Raw genomic sequence first — 26,846 nt, forward strand, 5'->3', positions numbered from 1 at the left:
CAACATTAACACATAGACAATATGCACACTCAACACACACTGAAGGAGTGCTGTACTGTCGCATGGTCAGTGCTGCACTGTCGGAGGGTCAGTACTGAGGGAGTGCCGCACCGTTGGAGGGTCAGTGCTGACGGAGTGCTGCACTGTTGGAGGGTCAGTACTGAGGGAGTGCCGCACTGTTGGAGGGTCAGTACTGAGGGAGTGCCGCACTGTCTGAGGATCAGTGCTGAGGGAGTGCCGCACTGTCAGATGGTCAGTGCTGAGGGAGTGCTACACTGTCGGAGGGTCAGTACTGAGGGAGTGCCGCACTGTCTGAGGGTCAGTGCTGAGGGAGTGCCGCACTGTCAGATGGTCAGTGCTGAGGGAGTGCTACACTGTCGGAGGGTCAGTACTGAGGGAGTGCCGCACTGTCTGAGGGTCAGTGCTGAGGGAGTGCCGCACTGTCGGAGGGTCAGTGCTGCGGGAGCGCCGCACTGTCGGAGGGTCAGTACTGAGGGAGTGCCGCACTGTCTGAGGGTCAGTGCTGAGGGAGTGCCGCATTGTCGGAGGGTCAGTGCTGCGGGAGCGCCGCACTGTCGGAGGGTCAGTGCTGCGGGAGCGCCGCACTGTCGGAGGGTCAGTGCTGAGGGAGCGCCGCACTGTCGGAGGGTCAGTGCTGAGGGAGCGCCGCACTGTCGGAGGGTCAGTGCTGAGGGAGCGCCGCACTGTCAGAGGGTCAGTGCTGAGGGAGTGCCGCACTGTCAGAGGGTCAGTGCTGCAGGAGCGCCGCACTGTCGGAGGGTCAGTGCTGAGGGGGAATTGTGAGTACAAGTTAGTGCAGTACATGGTCTTTGACTTGCTGTAGGAGCTGGGGTTTGGATGTGGCTGGCAAGTTGTGTTTCTGGTCAATGGTGATGGGAGTGAAGGACCGAGAGAATGGAATTGGAGAAGCAGCAGCTGTTGAGAGTCTGTAACCCCGCCAGTGAGACACACCGAGTGAGCGAACTCCCCCCTCTTCGCCTCCGATTAAAAGACCCAGAAACATCTGGCGGAATGTCTTTAGTCTTGAGGATTGGTGGACAAAATGAGCTCAAATTCCAATGAAATACCTGACAGACTGCAGATAAAAAATACAGCCAAAAACAGGTTCATCCAACATAGATTCATCTGGAATGTTCTCCCTGAGATCGAGACTGATACGCGCTCCAGAAATGAGGACCTATCAAGCTAAGTAATCTCTTCAAATCAGAAAGGAAATGCAGGAAAATATAAATGAAGTTCAGTACTGGACCCAGTTATGGCCTTTCATTAATTTTCTGTCGACAGGATGCAGACGCGTTTTCATCTTAAACACTTGGCACGTCGGCTCGTGTCTTCAGTGATGTTTAACAAGTTGAGATAGTACACGAGATGAAAGAAAATGAAAATTTGAAATTAATTATTCCAAAAATAAAGATGGTGCGATACACCCCAAGGTCAGCTGTGCAATAATTCACACGACTCCCAGCAACAACCTAATTCCCAAACTCCATAAATACCCAAACTCCTCAAAGGCATACATCGAATTGCACACATGCACAGAACAACGTGCATCTATTTATTTATTTATTTTTAATTAATTAACTAGATGTGGATATCTCTCTAGCATTACTTGCCCGTCCCTAGTTGCCCCTTGAGAAGGTGGGCATGAGCTGACCTCTTGAACTCTGCAGTCCATGTGCTGTGGGTTAGAACATGGAACAATACAGCGCAGAACAGGCCCTTCGGCCCTCGATGTTGCGTCGACCTGTGAACTAATCTAAGCCCATCCCTGACACTATCCCATCATCATCCATGTGCTTATCCAAGGATTGTTTAAACCTCCTTAATGTGGCTGAGTTAACTACATTAGCAAGTAGGGCATTCCACGCCCTTACCACTCTCTGTGTAAAGAACCTGCCTCTGACATCTGTCTTAAATCTATCACCCCTCAAACTGTAGCTATGCCCCCTCGTACACGCTAATGTCATCATCCTCGGAAAAAGACTCTCACTGTCTACCCTATCTAATCCTTTGATCATCTTGTATGTCTCTATCAAAGCCCCCTTAGCCTTCTTCTTTCCAATGAGAACAGACTCAAGTCCCTCAGCCCTTCCTCATAAGATCTTCCCCCCAGACCAGGCAACATCCTGGTAAATCTCCTCTGCACCTTTTCCAATGCTTCCACATCCTTCCTGTAATGGGGTGACCAGATCTGTACATAATATTCCAAGTGTGGCCGCACCAGCGTTTTGTATAGTTGCAGCATGATATTGTGGTTCCGGAACTCAATCCCTCTACCAATGAAACCTAACACACCGTATGCATTCTTAACAACACTATCCACCTGGGTGGCAACTTTCAGGGATCTATGTACATAGGCTTCAAGATCCCTTTGCACATCCACACGACCAAGACTCTTTCCATTGATCCAGTACTCTGCCTTCCTGTTATTCTTCCCAAAGTGCATCACCTCACATTTAGCTGCATTGAACTCCATTTGCCACCTCTCAGCCCAATCCTGCAGTTTATCCAAGTCTCCCTGCAATCTGTAACATTCTTCCACACTGTCCACTACTCCACTGACTTTAGTGTCATCTTCAAACTTACTGACCCATCCAACTATGCCTGCGTCTAAGTCATTTATAAAAATGACAAACAGCATTTATGGGCGGCACGGTGGCACAGTGGTTAGCACTGCTGCCTCACAGCGCCTGTAGACCCGGGTTCAATTCCCGACTCAGGCGACTGACTGTGTGGAGTTTGCACGTTCTCCCCGTGTCTGCGTGGGTTTCCTCCGGGTGCTCCGGTTTCCTCCCACAGTCCAAAGATGTGCGGGTCAGGTGAATTGGCCATGCTAAATTGCCCGTAGTGTTAGGTAAGGGGTAAATGTAGGGGTATGAGTGGGTTGCACTTCGGCGGGTCGGTGTGGACTTGTTGGGCCGAAGGGCCTGTTTCCACACTGTAAGTGTAATCAAAAAAAAAAGCAGTGGTCCCAAAACAGATTCTTGTGACACAGCACTAGTAACGGGACTCTAGGCTGAATATTTTTCATCAACCACGGTGGCACAGTGGTTAGCATTGCTGTCTCACAGCACCAGAGACCTGGGTTCAATTCCTGCCTCAGGCGACTGACTGTGTGGAGTTTGCACATTCTCCCTGTGTCTGCGTGGATTGCCTCCGGGTGCTCTGGTTTCCTCCCACAATCCAAAGATGTGCAGGTCAGGGTGAATTGCTGTGCTAAATTGCCCATAGTATTAGGTAAGGGGTAAATGTAGGGGCGTGGGTGGGTTGCGCTTCGGCGGGTTGGTGTGGACTTGTAGGGCCGAAGGGCCTGTTTCCACACTGTAAGTTATCCATCTATTTATCACCACTCGCTGCCTTCTTCCAGAAAGCCAGTTTCTAATCCAAACTGCTAAATCACCCTCAGTTCCATGCCTCTGCATTTTCTCCAACAGCCTACCATGTGGAACCTTATCAAAGGCTTTACTGAAGTCCATGTATACCACGTCAACTGCCCTACCCTCATCTACATGCTTGGTCACCTTCTCAAAAAACTCATTGAGGTTTGTGATACATGATGAATCCTTGTTGACTGTCTGAAATCAAATTGCTGTTTGCTAGATGATTATAAATCCTATCTCTTGTAATCTTTTCCAAAACGTTTCCTACAACAGACGTAGGGCTCACTGGACTATAATTATCTGGGTCATTGCTACTGCAAGGGCACAACATTTGCAATTCTCCAGTCCTCTGGAACTAAACCTATAGACAATGATGATTCAAAGACCAAAGGTAAAAGCCTCAACACTTCAACCGTAGCTTCCCAGAGAATCCTCGGATAAATCCCATCCAGCCCAGGGGACTTGTCTACTTTCACTCCTTCTAGAATTGATAACACCTCTTCCTTACTAACCTCGATCCTTTCTAGTCTAATATCACGTATCTCATTCTTCTCCTCTACAATATTCTCCTTTTCCTGAGTTGAAAACAATAAAAATTTTTGGTTAGCACCTCTCCGATCTCCACAGGGTCCGCACACAACTTCCCACTTCTGTCTTTGACTGGCCCTATTCCTACCTTAGTCATCCTTTTATTCCTCACATACCTATAGAAAGCTTTAGGGTTCTCCTTTATTCCATTTGCTAAAGACGGCTCATGTCTTCTCTTTGCTCTTCTTAACTCTCTCTTTAAATCCTTCCCAGCTGATCTGTAACTCTCCATCGTCTCATCTGATCCATCTTATCTCATCGTCACATCAGCCTCCTTTTTCTGCTTAACAAGAGATGCAATTTCTGTAGTAAACCACGGTTCCCTTACCTTATCACTTCCTCCCTGCATGAAAGGGACATACCTATCAAGGACACAAAATATCTGTTCCTTAAACCAGCTCCACATTTCCATTGTCCCCATCCCCTGCATTTTGCTACCCCAATCTATGCATCCTAATTCTTGCCTAATCACATTATAATTGCCTTTCCCCGATCTATAACTCTTGCCCTGTGGCATGTACCTATCCCTTTCCATTGCTAAACTAAACCTAACTGAAATGATGGTCACTTGCTCCAAAGTGCTCACCTCCCATTAAATCAAACACCTGGCCTGGTTCATTATCAAGCACCAGATCCAGTGTGGCCTCCCCTCTTGTCAGCCCTTTGACATCCTGTGTCAGGAAACCCTCCTGTACACATTGGACACAAATTGATCCATCCGAGAGTTATGGCATTTCCAGTCAATTAACTTCCCACATGATGACTACCCTGTTCCTTTCACTCCTACCTGATTTGTTTTGCCGATCCTCTGCTCCACCTCCCTGGAACTCTGCGGAGGCCTATACAAAATTCCAAGCAGTGTGACCTCTCCTCTCCTTTTTAACCTCAGCCCCGACTACTTCAGTAGGTGAGTCCTCATCAAAATTTCTTTAAGCCACAGTTATATTATCCTTAACTAACAAGGCAACACCTCCCCCTCTTTTACTGCCTTCCCTGTTCTTAATGAAAGATCTAAACCGTGGAACATGCAACATCCATTCCTCACCCTGCTCTATCCATGTCTCCAAAATAGCCACAACATCGAAATGCCAGGTACCTATCCATGCTGCAAGCTCACCTACCTTATTTCAGATACTCCTGGCGTTGAAGTAGGCACACTTCAAAGCATGGTGGTAAAAACAATGACTACAGATGCTGGAAACCAGATTCTGGATTAGTGGTGCTGGAAGAGCACAGCAGTTCAGGCAGCATCCAAAGTGCAGCGAAATCGACGTTTCAGGCAAAAGCCCTTCATCAGGAATAAAGGCAGTGAGCCTGAAGGGTGGAGAGATAAGCTAGAGGAGGGTGGGGGTGGGGAGAAAGTAGCATAGAGTATAACTTCAAACCATCTTGCTGTCTGCCAGCACACTCCTGTGACCCTGAAATCCTGTCCATAACCTCCCTACTCTCATCCTCCTGTGCACTGGAACTACACCTCAGGATTCTATCCCCTTGCAGAGCTAGTTTAAACCACAATGTCCTGAGGGAAGGAATTCCAGATTTTAACCCAGTGACAGTGAAGGAACAGCGATATGTTTCCAAGTCAGGATGGTGAGTGGGTTGGACGGAAACTTGCAGGGGGTGGTTTTCCTATGTATCTGCTGCTGCCCTTATCCTTCTAGGTGGAAGTGGTAGTGGGTTTGGAAGGTACTGTCTAAGGATCTTTGTTGAATTTCTGCAGTGCACCCTGTAGACAGTACATACTGCTGCTACTGAGCGTCGGTGGGGGAGGGAGGGGGTGTTTGCGGATGTGGTGCCAATCAAGCGGCTGTTTTGCCCTGGATGGTGTCGAGCTTCTTGAGTGGTAGAGTCATAGAGCTGTACAGCACGGAAACAGACCCTTCAGTCCAACTTGTCCATGCCGACCAGATACCCTAACCTAATCTAGTCCCATTTGTTAGCAGTTGGCCCATATCCCTCTCAGCTGAAAATGTGTTGCTGAAAAAGCGCAGCAGGTCAGGCAGCATCCAAGGAGCAGGAGATTCGACGTTTCGGGCATAAGCCCTTCTTCAGGAATGAGGAAAGTGTGTCCAGCAGGCTAAGATAAAAGGTAGGGAGGAGGGACTTGGGGGAGGGGCGTTGGAAATGCGATAGGTAGAAGGAGGTCAAGGTGAGGGTGATAGGCCAGAGTGGGGTGGGGGTGGAGAGGTCAGGAAGAAGATTGCAGGTTAGGAAGGCAGTGCTGAGTTCGAGGGATTTGATTGAGAAAACTTGTTGAGAGTGTTGGATAACTGTCCCACTGAGACAGGCAAGGAACGGTAAGGTGACACGAGGGAAGATGGAAGCAAGGATCTGGCACAGCTTTACAGGATGACAGGGTAACGAGGAAAGAACTCAAAAATGGACTGAGGAGAGCGAGGAGGGGACATGAAAAAGCCTTGGCAGGAAAGATTAGGGAGATCCCAAAGGCATTCTACACTTACATAAGGAGCTGCACCCATTCAGACAAATGGGGAATGTTCCATCACACTCCTGACATGGGCCTTGTAGATGGTGGACAGGCTTTGAGGAGTCATGAGGGGAGTTACTTGCCGCAGTATTTCTAGTCTCTGACCAGCTCTTGTAGCCACTGGGTTTGTTGCAAATCCATTCACCAGTTTCCTCAATTCCCCTTCTGTCACCTCACCCCAGCTCCAAACTTCCAGCTCAGCACCGTCCCCATGACCTGTCCTACCTGCCTATCTTCCTTTCCACCTATCCATTCCACCCTCCTCTCTGACCTATCACCTTCATCCCCACCCCTATTCACCTATTGTACTCTTTGCTACTTTCTCCCCACCCCCACCCTCCCACCTCCCTCTCATTTATTTCTCCACTCTGCAGGCAACCTGCCTCTATTCCTGATGAAGGGCTTTTGCCCGAAACATTGCTTCTCCTGCTTCTTGGATGCTGCCTGACCTGCTGGGCTTTTTCAGCACCACTCTCACCTAGACTCCTGTTGCGAGCCCAGTTGAGTTTCCAGTCAATGGTAACTCCTAGGATATTGATAAGGTTTCAGTGATGGTAACGCCATTGAATGTGAAAAGGAAGTTGGTTGGACTGTCTCTTATGGAAGATGATCATAGCCTGGCATTTGTGTGGAGTAAATATAACTTGTCATCCCAAGCCTGGATATTATCCAGATCTTGCTGCATTTGGACACAGAATGCTTCAGTATCTGGGGAGATGTGAATGGTGCTGAACATTGTGCAATCATCTGTGACCATCCCCACTTCTGACCTTATGATGGAGGGAAGGTCATTGATGAAGCAGCTGAAGATGGTTTGGCTGAGGAAAATATCTAATGTCTATGTACAGATAATACCCAAACTGTACAGACAACACTCGCACTGTACAGGCAATGCTCCCACTGTACAGAATATACCCAAACTGTACAGACAACATTCACATTGTGTCAATAATGCATTATACGCAGATAATGCACACCTCCCACAGTCCAAAGGTGTGCAGCTCAGGTGAATTGGCCATGATAAATTGCCCCTAGTGTTAGGTGAAGGGGTAAATGTAGGGGAATGGGTCTGGGTGGGTTGCTCTTCAGTGGGTCGGTGTGGACTTGTTGGGCCAATAGGCCTGTTTCCACACTGTAAGTAATCTAATCTAATCTAATCTAATCTAAATCACACACTGGATTTACATAGACAGACAACTTTCCAAACAATACAGACACTGTAAATTTCATTTACACAGTGGGGAGAATTTCCTGCAGTTGGTGTGAGGGTGAAGGAATAGTGAGTCATACAAAGCAGTTTGGGAACTAAAAGGAATTACACACCAACACAGGGATACAGAAGGGTCATGGTAACTAGAGGATGGGGTGCAAATACTGGACAGTGGTTTCCTTTCCTCTTTAAAAGCATGCAGGGATCGCTGGCAAGGTCAAGATTTGTTGTCCATCCCTTACTACCCTCGAACTGAGTGGCTTGCTAGACCATTTCAGGGAGCAGTTAAGAGTCACCCTCATTGCTGTGGGTTTGGAGTCACGTATAGGTCGGACTGGGTAAGGACAGTAATGACCGTCCCTGAAGGGCATTAATGGACCAAATGGGACCTCAAATCCGGAGTGTCCAGATTTTACTGGGATTCTGGATTACTAATCCAGTGACATTATCCATGGCCTCACCCCCTCCCTCAGAGAGTCACATTGGGAGTGGAAATTATTGCAATTTTCTGGATAAAGGTGGCAATTGAAAAGATCTGGCAGAGCGGAGAGGTAATAGAGTTTGGAAAGGGGTAATGTCTAGGCCTACTCACAATCTCCAGAGCGACAGAATGTTTCAAACAGATCAGCTGGCAATGATGTCGCTGTACCCCTGATCTCTGCTAAACCAACAAATGCTTGCCCAGCATTCTGTAATGACAAACTGACGCTACAATTCTGGCTCAAGTGATGGGCATTCTAATTTACTGTGTGAAGGAACTCACAACAGACACAATGCTCACAAAAAAACCCAGACAATTTCACCAGAATACAGAGAAGCTATAGACCTTTTAGCCCCTGCAGCCTGCTGTACCACTGAATGAGGTCACGGCTAATTTGCTTTCCACTGAAATAACTCCCCAGAGGCTGGTATCCCAAGTCACCAAGTCTCCCCTTATTTACACGGGGAGATTCCCTGATACTGATCCAGCTCCCACAGAACCAGCTCTCAGAGTTAATGTTTCAAGCATAAGCTTTTCAACATTCCTGATGAAGGGCTTATGCCCGAAACGTCGACTCTCCTGCTCCTTGGATGCTGCCTGACCTGCTGTGCTATTCCAGGGACACACTTTTTGACTCTGACTGTCCGGCATCTGCAGTCCTCACTTTCTCAGTTCCTAGAGTGAGCACAACCTCTGACACTCCTGTTTATATCTGTCAGCCAGGGCTCTCTGATTGGACCAGGTTAACAGCCCCAATCAGGGAGCTCATATTCTCGGAGGTCCACCTGGCTGACCTCCTTACAATCACTGCATCTTTGAGCTCATTGTCAATCAAACTGGACCCTTGAACTGAACGGTGAAAATCTGGCAGTGAAGGCTATTGATAACCCGTCACTGCTGATTGTCACAAAACCCCATCTGGTCCCTTTAGGGAGGGGAATCTGCCGTCCTGACTCAGTTTGGCCTACACGTGACTCTAGACCTGCAGCAATGAGGGTGATCCTTAACTGCCCTTTGGACAATCAGGGACGGGCAATAAATGTTGGTGTAAACAGTGACAATCTCATTCCATGAACGAATGATCACAAGAAATCCATCTCAACTTCAGAAACATTTCCAATAATGTACCACAACTATGGTCATTTTTTTGCCCTTTAGGGACTGGAGTGAACCATTCATCTCGGTGAAGAATTTCATTGGCCCCCAATTCAACTGCAATGTGCTAAAGACCTAGGCCAAGGGACACAGTTCACAGCTGGGAGGAGCATGACAACAACAACTTGCATTTCTATAGCTCCTTAAACGGAGTAAAGAATCACCCCAAGGATCATCACAGGAATATCAACAAACACAATATCCCAAGGTGCCACATGAAGAGATTATCCCACAAGTGACCAAAGAAGAACATTTGAAGTTGGGAATGTAGAGGAGAGGAGAGAGAGTGGAGGAAGTGGAAGGGAGGAAGTCAGGGATGGTCAAGAAGCCCGACTGATGGTGGACCTTATGAAGCTTTCTGACCCGGAGGGGCAAGGGACGAGGTTGTCAAACGGCTTGGAGACTGAACCTCACTGAAAGCCAAGGGGCAGATTTGTAACCCATCCGCACAGTCAGAGCTCCACCTAGAGGCCTCCATCAGTACAGGTCATCCACACAACAAAGGGACAGAGTCATCAGAGAGAGAGAGAGAGGTTTAGATTAGACTCCCACAGTGTTGAAACAGGCCCTTCAGCTCAACAAGTCCACACTGATCTTCCAAAGAGTAACCCACACAGACCCATTTCCCTCTGACTAATGCATCTTACACTACGGGCAATTTAGCATGGCCAATTCACCTGGCCTGTACATCTTTGGACTGTGGGAGGAAACCGGAGCACCCGGAGGGAGCCCACGCAGACACGGGGAGAATGTGCTAACGTCTCAAATTACTCAAAATGTCTTGAGATTGTCAACTCGCAACCTGTTAAAGGATTATTTATTCCAGTTAATTGTTGCACCTCACGCAAATAAAATTGGCGCATTTCTGGAAGTCACAGCAACACTTCATTGGCTGAGAAACATTTTCCTGAGGTAATGAAAGGCACTACATTAATGTAAGTCTTTCTTTGGTTTTTTTTCCCCTTATTCAATCGTATCAAATGCACATACCAATGAAAACTGCCAATGACAGGCATGCCATATACAGAGCACTTACGGTACAGCTGCTTAACACTGTGCTCTTCATAACTGAAGATTGTAAAGTGGGGACATGGAGCAGATACAGACCATTTGGCCCTCTGTGCCTGGACTATCCACTGAGGAGAACTGGGGACAAGCAGACTCTTTATCAGGGGTAGAGTTATATTAGATACAACAAACTGCATTTATATGGCACATTTAACATAGTGAAACATCTCAAAGCACTAAACAAGAGCAAAATCAAGTGAAAGGAAGAGCCACCAAATGGGCAATTAGAAAGGTGACCAAGATTGATCAGATAAGGCAGGATTTAGGAGGGTCTTGGCTGGAAAATGATTACACTGCAGCTCATCATGCCTGTATGAGCTCTCTGCAAGAGCAGCTTCACCAGTTCCACTATTCCTGACCACAGATGGCTGTCATAGAAATCCCTACAGTATGGAAACAGGCCACTTGGCCCAACAGACCCACATTGACTCTCTGAAGAGCAACCCACCCAGGCTCACCCCTTCGACCCCGGCATTTCCCAGGGCCAATCTCCCTAACCTGCACGTTTTTGGAGGCATGTATATAAGGAAGTGGTAGATACATTTCTAGATTTCATAGGAGCCAAGAGGTTTAGGGAGGAAGTGGGAACATGGTATTCAGATACAGATTCAGCCATGATCATACTGGAAGGTGCAGTAAGCTTAAAGGGCCGAATGGCCTAATACTATTTTCTTTTACATCCCAGCCTTCAAATTACTTTCTCTTCGGCAGCTTAAGGCTGCGCTTTTGGAAAATTATGATTGAATCTGCCTCTCACACGTGTCTCAGACAGTGCATCCCTGTGCCTGACCAGTCACAGCATCCAGAAATGTTTCCTCACGTTGCATGTGCCATTCATTTTAAGCCAGTCCTCTTTGGTTTCTGATTTCCTTCACCAGAGTGACCAAGTTCTCTCTGTCCGCTCTGTCGAGACCCGTCATGAACACATCTATCAAAATTCCTCACAACTTTCTCAATGCCACGGAGGACAGATCCCAGTTTCTCTAAACCCATTATCGAGGGTAGAAAAGTAGTAAGGTTTTAGAGAGAATTCCAGAGCTTAGGGCAGAGCAAGTTAAACGCATTGCAACGAAGGTGGAGTGATTTTAAAATTGGGGATGCGCACATTGTAAGAATTGGAGGGGGTCAGTGATCTCAGGGAGCTGTGGGCTTCAATGAAGTTGCTTCACTGGGTCCCACAGTTCCTTAGCCTCGCACTTAGGAATCAGGACCATTCGATCCTTTTTTAGTGAATCAGGTATCGTGATTGACATTAGCCACAGGGAGAAGAGCTGGGGTATACGGGTTTCCTCTTGCTCATGGATTGTTCTTATGTCCTGCAGTGCCCGGTGGTTTTATGTGGAGTGAATCAAATCGACTGAAGAGTGGCATCTGAGGTGTTGAGAACCCGAAGAGGAGACTGAGATGGATCAACCATTTAGCATGGTCAGCTGAAGATTGCTGGAAAGGCCTCAGCCCTATGGCTTCAATGACGTGAACATTCTCACAGCATCACCTCCTCCTGTTAGTTGTTTAAATGTCCATCACCAATCAAAGTTCATTCACAGGATGAGGGTGTCGCTGGCTCTGCCAGCATTTGTTGCTCATCCTGGAGAGTTGACCACATTGTTGTGGGTCTGGAGTCACATGCAGGATAGCAGTGTCTTCCCTGAAGGACATGAGTGAACTGGATGGGCTGTTTCCAATAATCAACAACGGATTCATCATTAGATTCTTCATTTCAGATTTTAAAAAAAATGTATTGAAAAATAATTTTAAATATGCAACAAAAACAAAACAATACATTTCAAAACAATACAAAGGACACCAAAAAAAAGTAAAGAACCCAAACTGCCCTCATGTACAAACGTATAAATATATATGTTAAAAATGTATAAAATAAAAACCCCAACTACTTAACTAAATAAATAATAACTAACAACAAACTAATAACTAATAATACAGCTCAGCCAAACAAACCACTAACTCTCGATTATCGAGAGCATTAATTTCCACCTATTCATATGTTTGCAGATCCCCCCTCTGCATATTTGACTTGTAAAGCACAATCATTACAGCTATATAAAAGCCCTTATTAATGTGGCAGACAGATCTGTGTCCAGGTATTCCTGGAATTCTCTGCTAAAACCTTACTACTTTTCTACCCTCGATAATGGGTTTAGAGAAACTGGGATCTGTCCTCCGTGGCATTGAGAAAGTTGTGAGGAATTTTGATAGATGTGTTCATGATGGGTCTCGACAGAGCGGACAGAGAGAACTTGGTCACTCTGGTGAAGGAAATCAGGAACCAAAGAGGACTGGCTTAAAAGGGCCACCATGTTTTATAGAAATTCTCAGTTTTGTAGTGTACCATACTTGTAAGAAAATCCAAGGGAATATGCTTCATAACAATCTTCCGCCAACCCGACAGGCCCAGGGGATTTTCGGATACCCAACTGAATAAGATATTCTTTCTTGTGCAGAAAGTGAGGGTGTTGAAAAGTTTTTTTCTTATGTACATCTACAGGGAACACACTGGGCAGGCCAAGAAGATGAGAAATCAGGTCCTTCTCCACTCTTACACCCAAAATCCCCTCCATTGCACCTGCCACAGCACTCCAGTATGTTTGAAGCCCACCACAGGACCTTGGGTAAGAGTGCCCATACCAACTTTACACTTGGAGCATGTTGAAGACGCCCCTGGTTTCAATTTTGATAAACGGTCCAGAGCCAAGTGGACCCTGTGGAGAATCTTCAACTGTAAAGCATGGGTCCCGTTGCAAATTGATATCTTGCCCTTGTTTTCCCAAATATCTTCACACACCTCCGAGGAGACCTCAAACCCCTAGCTCTCTCTCCCACATCCTACAGAGTCTATTGAACTCATCTGAGGGGACGCCCCCCCCAATTGATGATATAAAGTGCTGACAGAATGTGTACTCTTAACACTGAGCACACTCCTCTCTATGTCGGATTTATAGGGATCAGTCAAAAGTGTCGTTTTTTTTAAATAAAATTCCTAACTTGAAGAAAACGAACAAGGTCCCTGTTAGATAGCTCGTATTTCTGCACTAACTGATCGAAGGGCATCATCGCGTCTCCCTCAAATAAATCGCCCATGCATGACACACCTCTAGCAGCCCAACATTTGGATCCTGAATCTATCATCCCCAGTTGAAAACTTGGCATATCCACTATAGGTTTAAGAGAAGATGTTTTGCCAATATTGCTATCCCTCTGTCAAATTGCCATCCATGCTTTAACAGTATTGATAACTATTGGGTTATGGCAATATTCCCCAACTGTCCTCATTTTGCCCAGAAACAGCAAGCTAGTAAGGGGACACCTTGCCTGGGAGGTTTCAATATCTAACCATATAGAAAGAGGGTCCCCACAGACTCAATCACTCACTCGGATACAAGCAAGCTTAGGTGGGTAGCTTTTAATGTCCGGAAGGTCCCCCAGGCTGTGAGGCAATTTGCAGCTTAGCTAATTTAATAAGGGGCCGCTTATGATGCCAAATAAAGGAGCTGACCAGCCATTCAGTCTCCTAAATGTTTGCTTATCAGGAGGAGCATCTGTACGGGGTATAATAAATGGGGGGATATTCATTTTAATAAGCGCTATCCAACCCAACCACGAGACCGGAAGTGCCTTCCATCTTTGAAGGTCTTGTTTGATTTTGTCAAATAATTGAACAAAATTGACTTTGAACAGCCGTTCCAGAACTGGAGTAATGAATATGCTCAAATACACAAAACCCCTCTCTGACCACTTAAATGGGAATCAATATTCGCCGTGAAGATCTAGCACCTTGGTACGACCACCCATAGTCATAGCCTCTGATTTTGCAGGATTAATCTTATACCCTGAAAAGGCGCCAAACGCACAGATTTGCATTGTACTAGGCAAGGACCGAAATTGCTGGATTTGACAAAAAAATGAGGACATTGTCCACGTACAACAAAACCTTATGTAATTTTGATTCCACTTCTGAAGCTGATATATATATCCTTACGAATGGCCTCCACCAATGTTTCAATCACCAATGTAAAAAGCAGTGGCGCAAGGGAACAGAAAAATGTAAAGATTGCTTGATCGTATCCCATTGGTGATGACCGCAGCGAGAGGGTCACTGTAGAGAACCTTTACCCATCTTATAAAGATTTTGCCCAAGCCAAACCACTCCAGAATATAGAAGAGGTATGGCAGCTCAACTCAGGTAAATGCATTCTCTTCATCTAGAGAAATCACCAATCCCTGTATTGACTGTTGTTGACATGTTTGAGTTAAATGAAACAGCCTCCTAACGTTATTGGAGGATCTGTGGCCCTTTATGAAGCCCGTCTGGTCCTCTTTAACAATAGAAGATAACAATCTCCAGCCTTAACGAGAGAGTCTTAGAGAGGATTTTAAAGTCCACATTTAAGAGTGAAATGGGCCTGTATGAAGCACAGTCCTCTGGGACCTTCCCTTTTTTTTCGAAAAAGCAAAATATCGGCCTGTCTTAGAAATGGCGAGAGACAATCATGACTATACGAGTTGTTGAACATGTTGAGCATCGGGTCTGACAATATGTTTATAAATTCCTCATGGAATTAGCTGGGAAGTCCATCAGGACTGGGCGCCTTTCCACTCTGAAGCTGCTTCACAGCCTCCTTCACCTCTTGCTCTGATAAGGGGGCATTGAGAAAGGACACTTTTTCGGGGGTTACGCCCAGGAGCTCCAGATCCTTGAAAAAAAGATTCCATTTTGGCCTGCCCCTCCTCACAACCCTCAGATTGGTATAATTCAGAGTAAAATCTCTGGAATGCCACATTAACCTTTTTGGAGTCACATGTTAGGTTCCCAGACCTTTCCCTAATTGACATAATGGCTTGAGGGGTGCTCCTTTTCCTGGCGAGATACGCTAAGTACTTGCCTGGTTTGTCACCATGCTGAAATAGCCTTCGTTTTGCGAAGGTAAGCTCCTTCTTTGCTGTCTGTGTGAACATGGAATTCAATGCAGACAGTAGCGCTGTAATCGCTGTAGCTTGACCAACGAGGGCCTGTCAACGCCAGCCTTCTCGGCTGCCTTCAACCGTGCTTCGAGTAAATGTTGCTGCTCACCCTTCTGCTACTTCCTACTGACAGAGTAAGAAATAATTAACCCCTGGCATAGGTTTCGGCAGTTTCCCAAAGGATGGACGGACTATTAACCGAGCCTGAGTTCATGTCTGGGAACGCCCAAGATTCCCTCAAGGAATACTCCACACACTTATTATCCTTGAGGGTAAAGGGATCCATTCACCAGTGCCTCGAACCCAATGTTAAGGTCCTTAATCTTAACCAACAGGTACACTGGAACGTGATCGGCGATGGTAATATTACCAATCATACAAGATGCCACCAAGTCCAGGGTTGCCACAGGGGTCCGAAAAAAATCAATCCTGGTGTGACATCTGTGCAGATTGGAAAAACAAATTAAAATCCCTGCCTGTAGGTTGGAGATGCCTTCAGATGTCCACCAACCTTAACTCTGCACATAGATCCACTAATTGTTTAGTTTGTACAGAGGGTATCGAAGGGCCTTTGGACGCACTGTCGGCTGTGGGATCCATGAGACAGGTAAAATCTCCACCTATAATGATATGCCAGGACTCGAGACTGGTCAATCTGGAGAATGCATCTACCAGAAATTTGAGGGTCTGGGCAAGTGGGCTATAAACATTTAAAACACCATATTCTTCCCCTTTATCGGGGCGTTGAGAGTTACGAACCTGTATGTGTCTTTAACACATTCTAGTAACTTAAATGGGAGATTCCTCCTAACCAATATAGCAACTCCCCTACTTCTGGTATTAAAAGCTGAAAAGTAAACCCGATCAAAGCCATTCTGCTGTAGTTTCAAATGCTCCCTGTCATCCAAGTGTGTCTCCTGTAACAAAGCAATATCCACCTTTTCTATTCTAAGACAGAAAAATCTTCCTCTTAATTGGTGAGTGACTCCCCTTGATGTTCCAGGTACACAATTTAATCAAGCCATTAGCCATAACCTTCTGGAGTAACATTTAGATTTCAGAGAGGAGGAATTCAAATCACAAATCGCTGAGCCTTAGTGTCGCAAGATCCATCAAACATAAAAACTACATAAACTAAAATCACTACAATTAACAAACCTACAAAGGTCTCAAAGATTATATACAACAAAAACCAAAAATAAACCAACATATAAAGCACCAGTGGCACTGCCACTGCCCAAAGGGGGCATCTACATATCCCAGGACCCAACTTCCCATCCCACTGCCAATACTGTAGTCTGGCCATTTAAATATCTGAACCAGGCATAAACTACCTGTAAGTGGGCATCCAACCATCCCAACCATTTTCCGTCCTCCTAGCTAGACCCCCATCGCAAACACAAGCAGAAAAGAAAGAAAATAGAGCATGAAATAACAAAGAAAGTTTGGAAAAAAGGGTAAGTAGCCCACCCGTCCTTTGGTATAAGTTAACTTAGAAATTGAAAGTACACATCCCACCTGCCCCTGAACAGGGTTTAAACCAGATTATTACCAATTTAAAAAAAGGAAAACAAAGCCCTGAGTGGACTTCCTCTTTTTTTTTGAGGAAAATCAGAGACATACCTAAACAACACTATTATTTGTTGTTCAGATTAGGTTAATTTGTTCACAAAGTCTCTTGCCTTCTCCAACATGTCAAAGAGATACATGGATCAAGCACCCCCCGGGTACCTCAGAGATTACTGGATCCCAAGCTCCCTCAGTCTTCTCTTGACACCGTCATAGGATTTTCTTTTCTGATCGCCACCGCTGAGAGGTCCTGGAAGAACATGATCTCAGAGCCCTCATAAACTAGGCCTTCGGATCCTTACCCTGGATTCTAGAAGCTTCCACGATTCTCTCCTTATCTCCGTAGTGATGAAACCACACCAGGAGAGGACCAGGACGTTGACCTAGACCTGACCTCCACGCCGTGACCTAGTGAGCCCTCTCAATCTTTGAGCTTCCCATTCAAGTCTCCAAGTTAAGGAATTCTGGCAATCAGTCCTCAATAAATTCCACCGGCCACTCACTTTCCTTATCCTCCGGCAGACCGATGATCCAAATATTTTTTCTCATGCCCGTGTTCTTGAGATCATCAACCTGGTCAAGCAAGTTACGGACCTGCATCTCCAGGGTTTGGATCCTATCCTTGGAGGAACCGATATCAGCTTCCACCACTGCGACTCTGTTCTAACTCATCTGTCATCTTTTCCAGGTCTCCCAGCTGCTGTTCGTGGTTCTGCAGCATGATAGAGATGGGGGCCAGCTTCTCCTCTATCTGCTTCCCCAACATCTCGCGAGATTTTGCGAGGTCCTTCACCAGGACCCAGTAAAAAATTGAGTCCAAGGGTCCTGCAGGCTGGGCCACGGGCCCGGCCTCAGACGTACCTCCTCCTTTCTTCAGCAAGCCTGGACGGCGAAAACCAAGGTAAGCTGCTCCCTGACCGTTTCCTGGGACTCCACAACCTTTCCAGAGTCCCAGGATATTGGATGCCCTGGGTAGGGCGGGCTAGGACTACATTCTGCTTGCGATGCGATGTGGAGCTCTGCAACACGATCTTCCTAGATCACTGCCATCTTGGATCCCCCCCCAATTTCAGATTTGTATTGAATTCAAGTTACACCATCTGCCATGACAGAACTCAAACCCAGATCTTAGAACATCACTTGGGTCTTTAGATTGACAGTCTGGCGACAATGCTTCCAGGATATTGCCTGCTTTCTGTTAGGACAGCGGAGTTTTGTTACAATCACTGTCCATCATTTGTTGCTTCTATTGTTGAGCATGGATGTCACCATATACTAAAGCCTCTCCAAGTTAGCACCTCTTTAAGTACAGCTGGTGCTCCTAACATTGGTTTCACAGGGTGGCACAACATTGGGGGCCAAAGGCCCTGTACTACACTGTTATGTTCTATGTCTTTCTGTTCTACTCATTGAGCCAGGGTTAAGCGTTGATTTCACAGTAATAGTAGAGTGACTGATACATGGGGCCATGAGGTTAGAGTGTGGCTGGAGGGTCAAGACAAACTCATGGATGCCCAGGTTTGAGCTGTCAGATTGGCATTGCATCTGTCCTGTTCAAACACAATGACAAATCCTCAGCACAGAATGACAGGCAAAATAAAGACACGCATTAGAATTCTTAGAGGCATGGCATTCTAACCAGAATTCCATCAATAAACACATCAACCTAGATCCTAACTACCTTCCCTTGAAAAAAAGAGCTGGAAATGACATCATCCACCTTAAGAAACTAAAATCTATAAAGAGAGAGGTGGGACATACCACCAGCACTTTACTGGAGATTCTCACTGAGGATGTCACCGAGTCATGATGACGAAATGTCTGAAAGCAGACCTTCCAGCTCAGCGAGCTAACTTACAGACATCATCAACTTGCGCTACAAATCTTCTCAAAATTGTGACTTCATGGCTACGAGGTCACTCCCGCCAATGCTGGCAGGGGCATCTGCAACTGGTAAACTGGTTATGACTCTACCGCCAGAGTTTTGAAGAATGAGAGGAAACTCTTACAGAAGTTTACAAAATTCTTACAGAGTGGAACAGAGTGGATGCTCCCTCAGCTGGTGACTCTAGAACCAGGGACATAACCTCAGGGTAAGGAGGGTGTTGTTTAAAGCTCAGATCAGGAGGCTCTCTTCACTCAGGACCAGTTTTGGGTGTTTTTTTTTACCTCAGAGGATTCGAATCTCAGCTATTAAGTAAATTCAAGTCAGAAACTGACAGAAGCAAAATATTGCAGATGCTGGAAATTTGAAACAAACACAAAGATTTCAAGAGAATCTCAACAGCTTTGGCAGCATCTGTGGAGGCAAAAAAATAACGGTTGAAGTCTGGGGGGTATGACTGGTTCTGGAAAGGATTTAGATCCAGCAACTTAAGACTGGGCATCCATGAGGCGCTGTGGGCCATCAACAGCAGCAGAACTGTACTCCAACACAATCTATCACCTCATGGTTCATCATATTCCCCACTCAACCATTACCATCAAGGCAGGGCATCAACCCTGGTTCAGTGGAGAGTGCAGGAGGGCATGCCAGGAGCTGCACCAGGCATACCTGAAGATGAGGTGCCAACCTGGGTGAAGCCACCAAACAATACTAGTGTACCAAACAGCATAAATAGCTAGTGATAGACAGAGCTAAGTGATCCCACAACCAATGGATCAGATCTAAACTCTGCAGTCCAACCACATCCAGTGGTGAACGGTGGTGGATAATTAGACAACTCACTGGAGGAGGAGGCTCCACAAATATACCCATCCTTAATGACGGAGGAGCCGAGCACATTAGTGCAATACAGATATAGAGCTGTGCAAACCAGCATTACTAGCTGGGCCAGCATGTGTTGCCCATCCCCAGTTACCTTTAAGAAGGTGGAGGTGAGCTGCCTCCTTGTTGGAGCTGCACCCATCCAGGCAAATGAGGAATATTCCATCACATTCCTGACTCGAGCCTTGCAGATGGTGGACAGACTTTGGGGAGTCAGGAGATGAGTTACTCACCGCAGTATTCCCAGCCTCTGACTTGCTCTCAGTCACGGTGTATTTGTGATGAGTCCAAGTGAGTTTCTGGTCAATGGTAATCCCTAGGATGTGGATAGTGGGGGACTCAGTGACGGTAACGGCATTGAATCTCCAGGGACAGTGATTAAAATGTCTTTTATTGGTGATGACAATAACCTGGCATTTGTACGGTGTAAAGGTAACTTGCCACTTGTCAGCCCAAGCCTGGATATTGTCCAGACCTTGCTGTATTTGGACATGAAGTGCTTTAGTATCTAAGGATGGCAAATTTCCTTGAAGAGCTATTAAGGAACAAAATACTTTTTTTGAAAAGTCAAACTGTCATTACCATTACTGAGGCTAGCAATATGTTTATATATTTATTCAATTTAATTTGCTGCTACAATGGGAGTTTGAACTAATTTTCCCCAGACTGTTAATGGAGACCTGCAGATTACAAACATAGTAATCTCCTACTGCACTCCCATTCCAATCAGTGCATTAAGAGGCTGTGGTCAGGGCAGACAAGTGTCTGGTGAGCAACTCTTGACTGGGATAGCAACAATTGGAGCTTGAGCCTGGAGATTATGATCCAAGCACCAAAAGGATCTTGGCCTGTGGACAAATGATTGAATTTCAGTTGCACAGGTGCCTGGGTCTGGCCCAGTGATGGAAATAAGGTTCACAGAAACTACAAACCAGGGGCAGGAGGAGACCATTCAGCCCTTCAAGCCTGCTCCGCCATTTAATATGATTACAGCTGACCATCCAACTCAGGCCCCTGTTCTCCCCAAAGTGAAGTTCAACAAGTAGGAAAATTACAACAGAAAAAATACTCAACCTTCTTAATAAGGGGCGACACGGTGACTCAGTGGTTAGCACTGCTGCCTCACAGCACCAGGGTTCACAGGTTCAATCCTGGCCTAGGACAACTATCTGTGTGGAGTTTGCACATTTTCCCCGTGTCTGCGTGGGTTTCCTCTGGGTGCTCCGGTTTCCCCCCACAGTCCAAAGATGTGCAGGTCAGGTGAATTGGCCATGCTAAATTGCCCAAAGTGCTAGGTGCATTAGTCAGAGGGAAATGGGTCTGGGTGGGTTACTCTGCGGAGGGTCAGTGTGGACTTGTTGGGCTGAAGGGCCTGTTGCCACACTGTAGGGAATCTAATCTAAAAGGGTATACTTTCCTTTAGTTGCGCAGAAGTTGCTGGTTCTTACTGCAAATCACAAGGAGAGGTGTGGGGTGTTTCCATTCACACGTATGACAGGAATTGCAGATATCAAACACATCACACTCGCCCCCATCAGAGTCGCTTCCTGATGGCCTGGTTTAAACAGAGCAGGACTGACCAACTGAAGGTTGGACGAGGTTCAGTGATTGTGAGGCTTGAACCACACCTGTGTGAAACCACAGCAATCAGTGCTTTGTGAACTCTGGCCTCAGTGAACTTTGGCAAAGCAGGTGATCAGTGAGAGGCCCTGAAGCCCCAGTGTTTGAGAAAACACATGAACCTCAACCTAGAAAGGAACATTTAATGACTTTATTTGTTATACAATTACAGTGGCAAAATACTGTGGCTCTAGGAGTCTCAGGCTGACATGATGTTTTCTTTGCATCTGGAGGATGTGGACATCGCTATCAGTTCTGGAGAGAACTCACAAAATCACCTTCCACTGTGGGCCCTGTATGTGGACTGAGCACTGGGGTAGAGGCCACTAAGGTCAAGGGAGGCAATAAACACCAGACGAGGGACCATTACTCAGATGGTGCAGTGGGTTTGGGGGTTGGGGGGAGTGTAGGAGGCAGTGAGTTTGGGGTTCGGGGGAGTATAGGGGGCAGTGAGTTTGGGGGTTCGGGGGAGTGCAGGGGGCAGTGAGTTTGGGGGTTCGGGGGAGTGTAGGGGGCAGTGGGTTTGGGGGTTCGGGGGAGTGCAGGGGGCAGTGGGTTTGGGGGTTCGGGGGAGTGCAGGGGGCAGTGGGTTAGGGGGTTCGGGGAATGCAGGAGGCAGTGGGTTAGGGGGTTCGGGGGAGTGCAGGAGGCAGTGGGTTAGGGGGTTCGGGGGAATGCAGGAGGCAGTGAGTTTGGGGGTTTGGGGAATGCAGGGGGCAGTGAGTTTGGGGGTTCGGGGGTGTGTAGGGGGCAGTGAGTTTGGGGGTTCGGGGGAGTGTAGGAGGCAGTGAGTTTGGGGGTTCGGGGGAGTGTAGGGGCAGTGAGTTTGGGGGTTCGGGGGAGTGCAGGAGGCAGTGGGTTAGGGGGTTCGGGGAATGCAGGAGGCAGTGAGTTTGGGGGTTCGGGGGAGTGTAGGAGGAAGTGAGTTTGTGGGTTCAGGGGAGTGTAGGAGGCAGTGAGTTTGTGGGTTTGGGGGAGTGTAAGAGGCAGTGAGTTTGGGGGTTCGGGGGAGCGTAGGGGGCAGTGAGTTTGGGGGTTCGGGGGAGGGCAGGGGACAGTGAGTTTGGGGGTTTGGGGGAATGTAGGAGGCAGTGAGTTTGGGGGTTCAGGGGAGTGTAGGGGGCAATGAGTTTGGGGGTTCGGGGGAGGGCAGGGGGCAGTGAGTTTGGGGGTTCGGGGGAGTGCAGGGGGCAGTGGGTTAGGGGGTTCGGGGGAGGGCAGGGGGCAGTGAGTTTGGGGGTTCGGGGGAGTGTAGGGGGCAGTGAGTTTGGGGGTTCGGGGGAGTGTAGGAGGCAGTGAGTTTGGGGGTTCGGGGGAGTGTAGGGGGCAGTGAGTTTGGGGGTTCGGGGGAGTGTAGGAGGCAGTGAGTTTGGGGGTTCGGGGGTGAGTAGGAGGCAGTGAGTTTGGGGGTTCGGGGGAGTGTAGGGGGCAGTGAGTTTGGGGGTTCGGGGGAGTGTAGGGGGCAGTGAGTTTGGGGGTTCGGTGGAGTGTAGGGGGCAGTGAGTTTGGGGGTTCGGGCGAGTGTAGGGGGCAGTGAGTTTGGGGGTTCGGGGGGGTGTAGGGGGCAGTGAGTTTGGGGGTTCGGGCGAGTGTAGGGGCAGTGAGTTTGGGGGTTCGTGGGAGTGTAGGGGGCAGTGAGTTTGGGGGTTCGGGGGAGTGTAGGGGGCAGTGTGTTTGGGGGTTCGGTGGAGTGTAGGGGGCAGTGAGTTTGGGGGTTCGGGGGAGTGTAGGAGGCAGTGAGTTTGGGGGTTCGGGGGAGTGTAGGGGGCAGTGAGTTTGGGGGTTCGGGGGAGTGTAGGAGGCAGTGTGTTTGGGGGTTCGGGGGTGTGTAGGGGCCAGTGAGTTTGGGGGTTCGGGGGTGTGTAGGGGGCAGTGGTTTTGGGGGTTCGGGGGAGTGTAGGAGGCAGTGAGTTTGGGGGTTCGGGGGTGTGTAGGGGGCAGTGGGTTTGGGGGTTCGGGGGTGTGTAGGGGGCAGTGGGTTTGGGGGTTCGGGGGAGTGTAGGAGGCAGTGGGTTTGGGGGATCGGGGGAGTGTAGGGGGCAGTGAGTTTGGGGATTCGGGGGTGTGTAGGAGGCAGTGGGTTTGGGGGTTCGGGGGAGTGTAGGAGGCAGTGGGTTTGGGGGTTCGGGGGAGTGTAGGAGGCAGTGGGTTTGGGGGTTCGGGGGTGTGTAGGAGGCAGTGGGTTTGGGGGTTCGGGGGAGTGTAGGGGGCAGTGAGTTTGGGGGTTCGGGGGCAGTGAGTTTGGGGGTTCGGGGGAGTGTAGGAGGCAGTGAGTTTGGGGGTTCGGGGAGTGTAGGAAGCAGTGAGTTTGGGGGTTCGGGGGAGTGTAGGAGGCAGTGAGTTTGGGGGTTCGGGGGAGTGCAGGGGGCAGTGAGTTTGGGGGTTCGGGGGAGTGCAGGGGGCAGTGAGTTTGGGTGTTCGGGGGAGTGTAGGAGGCAGTGAGTTTGGGGGTTCGGGGGAGTGTAGGGGGCAGTGAGTTTGGGGATGGGGGTGCAGAGACCGGATGGAGAGAGGCAGTGAACCCTGGAGTTGGGGGGAGACACTATACATTGGGCTTCGGGGGATGGGGCCAGACAGCTGGCCTGGTGGGTGCAGGCTTTGGGGATACACTGAGTTCAGGGGGGTGGTGTTTGGGGAGTACAGTGAGCTCAAGGGGGTGATGTTTGTGGGGTACAGTGATCTCAGGGGGTTGGTGTTTGGGGGGTACAGTGTGCTCAGGGTGGGTGGTGTTTGGGGCGTACAGTGAGCTCAGGGGGGTGGTGTTTGGGGGGTACAGTGAGCTCGGGGGCTGGTGTTTGGAGGTAACAGTTTGGAGGTAACAGTGAGTTTAGGGGGGTGTTGTTTGGGGGGTACAGTGAGCTCAGGGGGGTGGTGTTTGTGGGTACAGTGAACTCTGGGGCTTGTTTGGAGGTAACAGTGAGCTTAGGGGGTGTGTTGAGGGTGGGTACAGTGAGCTCAGGGGGCTGGTGCATGTGTATACAGTGAGGTCAGGGTGGTGCTTGTGGGTACAGTGAGTTGGGGGGCTGGAGTTGAGTAGCGATGAATCCAGAGATGGAACAGGAAACTAATAGAATGAATAGGCCTGCAGTGGATCCCAGGTGCGCTCATGCCCGAAACGTCGATTCTCCTGCTCCTTGGATGCTGCCTGACCTGCCGCACTTTTCCAGCAACACATTTTTCAACGCAGTGGGTTACCAGGATAGAGGATACAGGCATTACGAACAGAACAGCAGGTTAGGAGAAATGTTCATCAGGGTCAGCGACAGTGCTTCAGAAGGCCTTCTGTAGTGGAACATGAGCAAACAATAAAACACATGAACCCTCTGTCTGTGGTTCCAGTCCATTAGGCATAAATATCCATCAAGAAAATGAGAGAACTCCCTGCTGTGGCTGTGGGAATGTTGGTTTGTGTAAAACAAAGATAAGAAGAGAGGAAACAAGAGAGGAGAGGGCTTGTTTAGAAGTTAACATTACGTCACACCCAATGGCTGTCAGGGCAGTTCATGGCATGACGAGTATTGATAATATTGAACAATTTGTACATTCAATTCACAATTAAACTAAGAAATGATTTACATTCAATCAGCTGATGTCGTAATCTACATTTTGAACACAGTGCTGGTCAGATCTCAGTGCAGTTTCTGTAATGCTGTCACGGCTGGAGGAAGGTTGTGATGTTTTTGAAATAAGAATCAGATCCAGAACGGGGCTGGGTATGGGCTGGTTACATTTCTAGAACGGGGCTGGGTGTGGGCTGGTTACATTTCTAGAACGGGGCTAGGTGTGGGCTGGTTACACTTACAGTGAGCCCAAGACCCTTTGCACTAGCACTACAGCTGCAGGGCGAACCTAGTGCTGCGGACCCCAATTCTGAAGTGAGTGCAGTGAAACAGGCCTTGTCAGCAGGAGCAGGTGTCTATGCTGAAGGTCTGAAGGTCTCTGGACCAGAGATGTTAACTTTGCTTTCTCTCCACTGATGCTGCCTGACCTGCTGAATTTCTCAGCAGCTTCTGGTTTCCAGCATTCACAGTTCTTTGGGTTGTTTTGAGCAAAGTTGTTGCTGATCCCCCTTCCATCCTCTCTGCACCCACCTTTTGCTTTATCCCTCACCACCTCCTTTAGCCTTGCATCGTTCCTCTTCCATCATTTCATCTCCTATTGTACAGTTTTCAACTTGTTCCCCTACAGCTCCCCGAGCCTGCCTCCGTATGGGCTGAAATGCCTGTTGCATCTCCAAGCCAATTCCAGTTTTCGTAGAAGGTCACTGATCTGAGATGTTAACTTGGACTGCTCTCTCTCTCTCTCTCTGCACTTAAAGCACTCATGATCTTTATCCCACCCCTGACTCCTGATGATATGAAGTCATCTGGACACATGTTTGAGGCCAGGATGAAATTTCCCCTCCACCATGTGGTCAATCAGCTGACGGACAATCACACCTTGACATTTCGAACAGTTCCTCACTGACAGCAGCACTGCCTTGGGATGTGCTATCATCAGTTAGCTCCGTTAGGGGTAAGGGTGAGATAGACCCTTACATTCCAAAACTTTGAAACAGAATACATCTCGTAGCAATCAAAAGAATTCATTTTGGTTTTATTCCTTCAGAAATCACAGAAACCTGTCCCCAGAATAATGGATTTTAAGGCAAGGATTTTGTTTAACCCAGTCCTAGCCCTGAACACCTACGCTTCACAAACACTTTAGGACTGTATCATTTTCTTTTGGGGATCAAATATGTATCTTTTAAAGGCCAAAATGATCATTGTGGGTTGTACTTCAGTCTTCCCATCTTCCCCTTTCGTTGAGTCGCCCTTCCCTCCTTTCGATTTCTTCTTGCTGGATGTTGTGAGCTGTTGCTTGGTTTCAGGGTTTAATCCATCTATGGGCAGAGAGGAATATTAGAAAGAATGTTACAAGAAGAACTTGTAGCATCATTGACATTGCCCCAAGATTCTCCTCAGATGTGCTGGAAAACATAATTTAACAATGGTAACGTGATGTTCGGGGAGATGACTGATAACCTTTGACAAAAAAGGTCAATGTGAAAGGAGCTGCCTTGGAGAAAGAGAGAAATGGCAAGGTAAGACAGGCTGAAGGCACAACTCACAATGGCAGGGTGAGAAAAATCAGGGAATTAGCCAGAACTCAAGCACAGATATCTCACAGGGTTCCAGGGCTGCAGAACATTACAATCTCACAGGGTTATGGGGTTGGAGAGCTTACAATCTCACAGGGTTATGGGGTTGGAGGAGATTACAATCTCACAGGGTTATGGGGTTGGAGAGCTTACAATCTCACAGGGTTATGGGGTTGGAGGAGACTACAATCTCACAGGGTTATGGGGTTGGAGAGCTTACAATCTCACAGGGTTATGGGGTTGGAGGAGATTACAATCTCACAGGGTTACGGGGGTTGGAGGAGATTATAATCCCACAGGGTTACGGGGTTTGGAGAAGATTACAATCTCACAGGGTTATGGGGTTTGGAGAAGATTACAATCTCACAGGGTTATGGGG

At 47.8% G+C, this 26,846-nt stretch overlaps 1 protein-coding gene across 1 annotated transcript in view; it reads right to left on the reverse strand.

Annotated features, from left to right (window-relative positions):
* Nucleotides 1-23,045: 23,045 nt before the first annotated feature.
* Nucleotides 23,046-26,846, reverse strand: part of eefsec (eukaryotic elongation factor, selenocysteine-tRNA-specific) — a 400,574-nt gene continuing 396,773 nt past the window's right edge. Inside the window, exon 7 of the mRNA XM_060835334.1 lies at nt 23,046-26,209. Within this exon, the coding sequence (XP_060691317.1) occupies nt 26,031-26,209 (179 nt within the window). The 3' untranslated portion in view covers nt 23,046-26,030. The remainder of the gene's footprint in view (nt 26,210-26,846) is intronic.

This window comes from Hemiscyllium ocellatum, chromosome 14 (genome assembly GCF_020745735.1).
Source record: "Hemiscyllium ocellatum isolate sHemOce1 chromosome 14, sHemOce1.pat.X.cur, whole genome shotgun sequence".
In the NCBI taxonomy this organism is placed as follows: Eukaryota; Metazoa; Chordata; class Chondrichthyes; order Orectolobiformes; family Hemiscylliidae; genus Hemiscyllium; species Hemiscyllium ocellatum.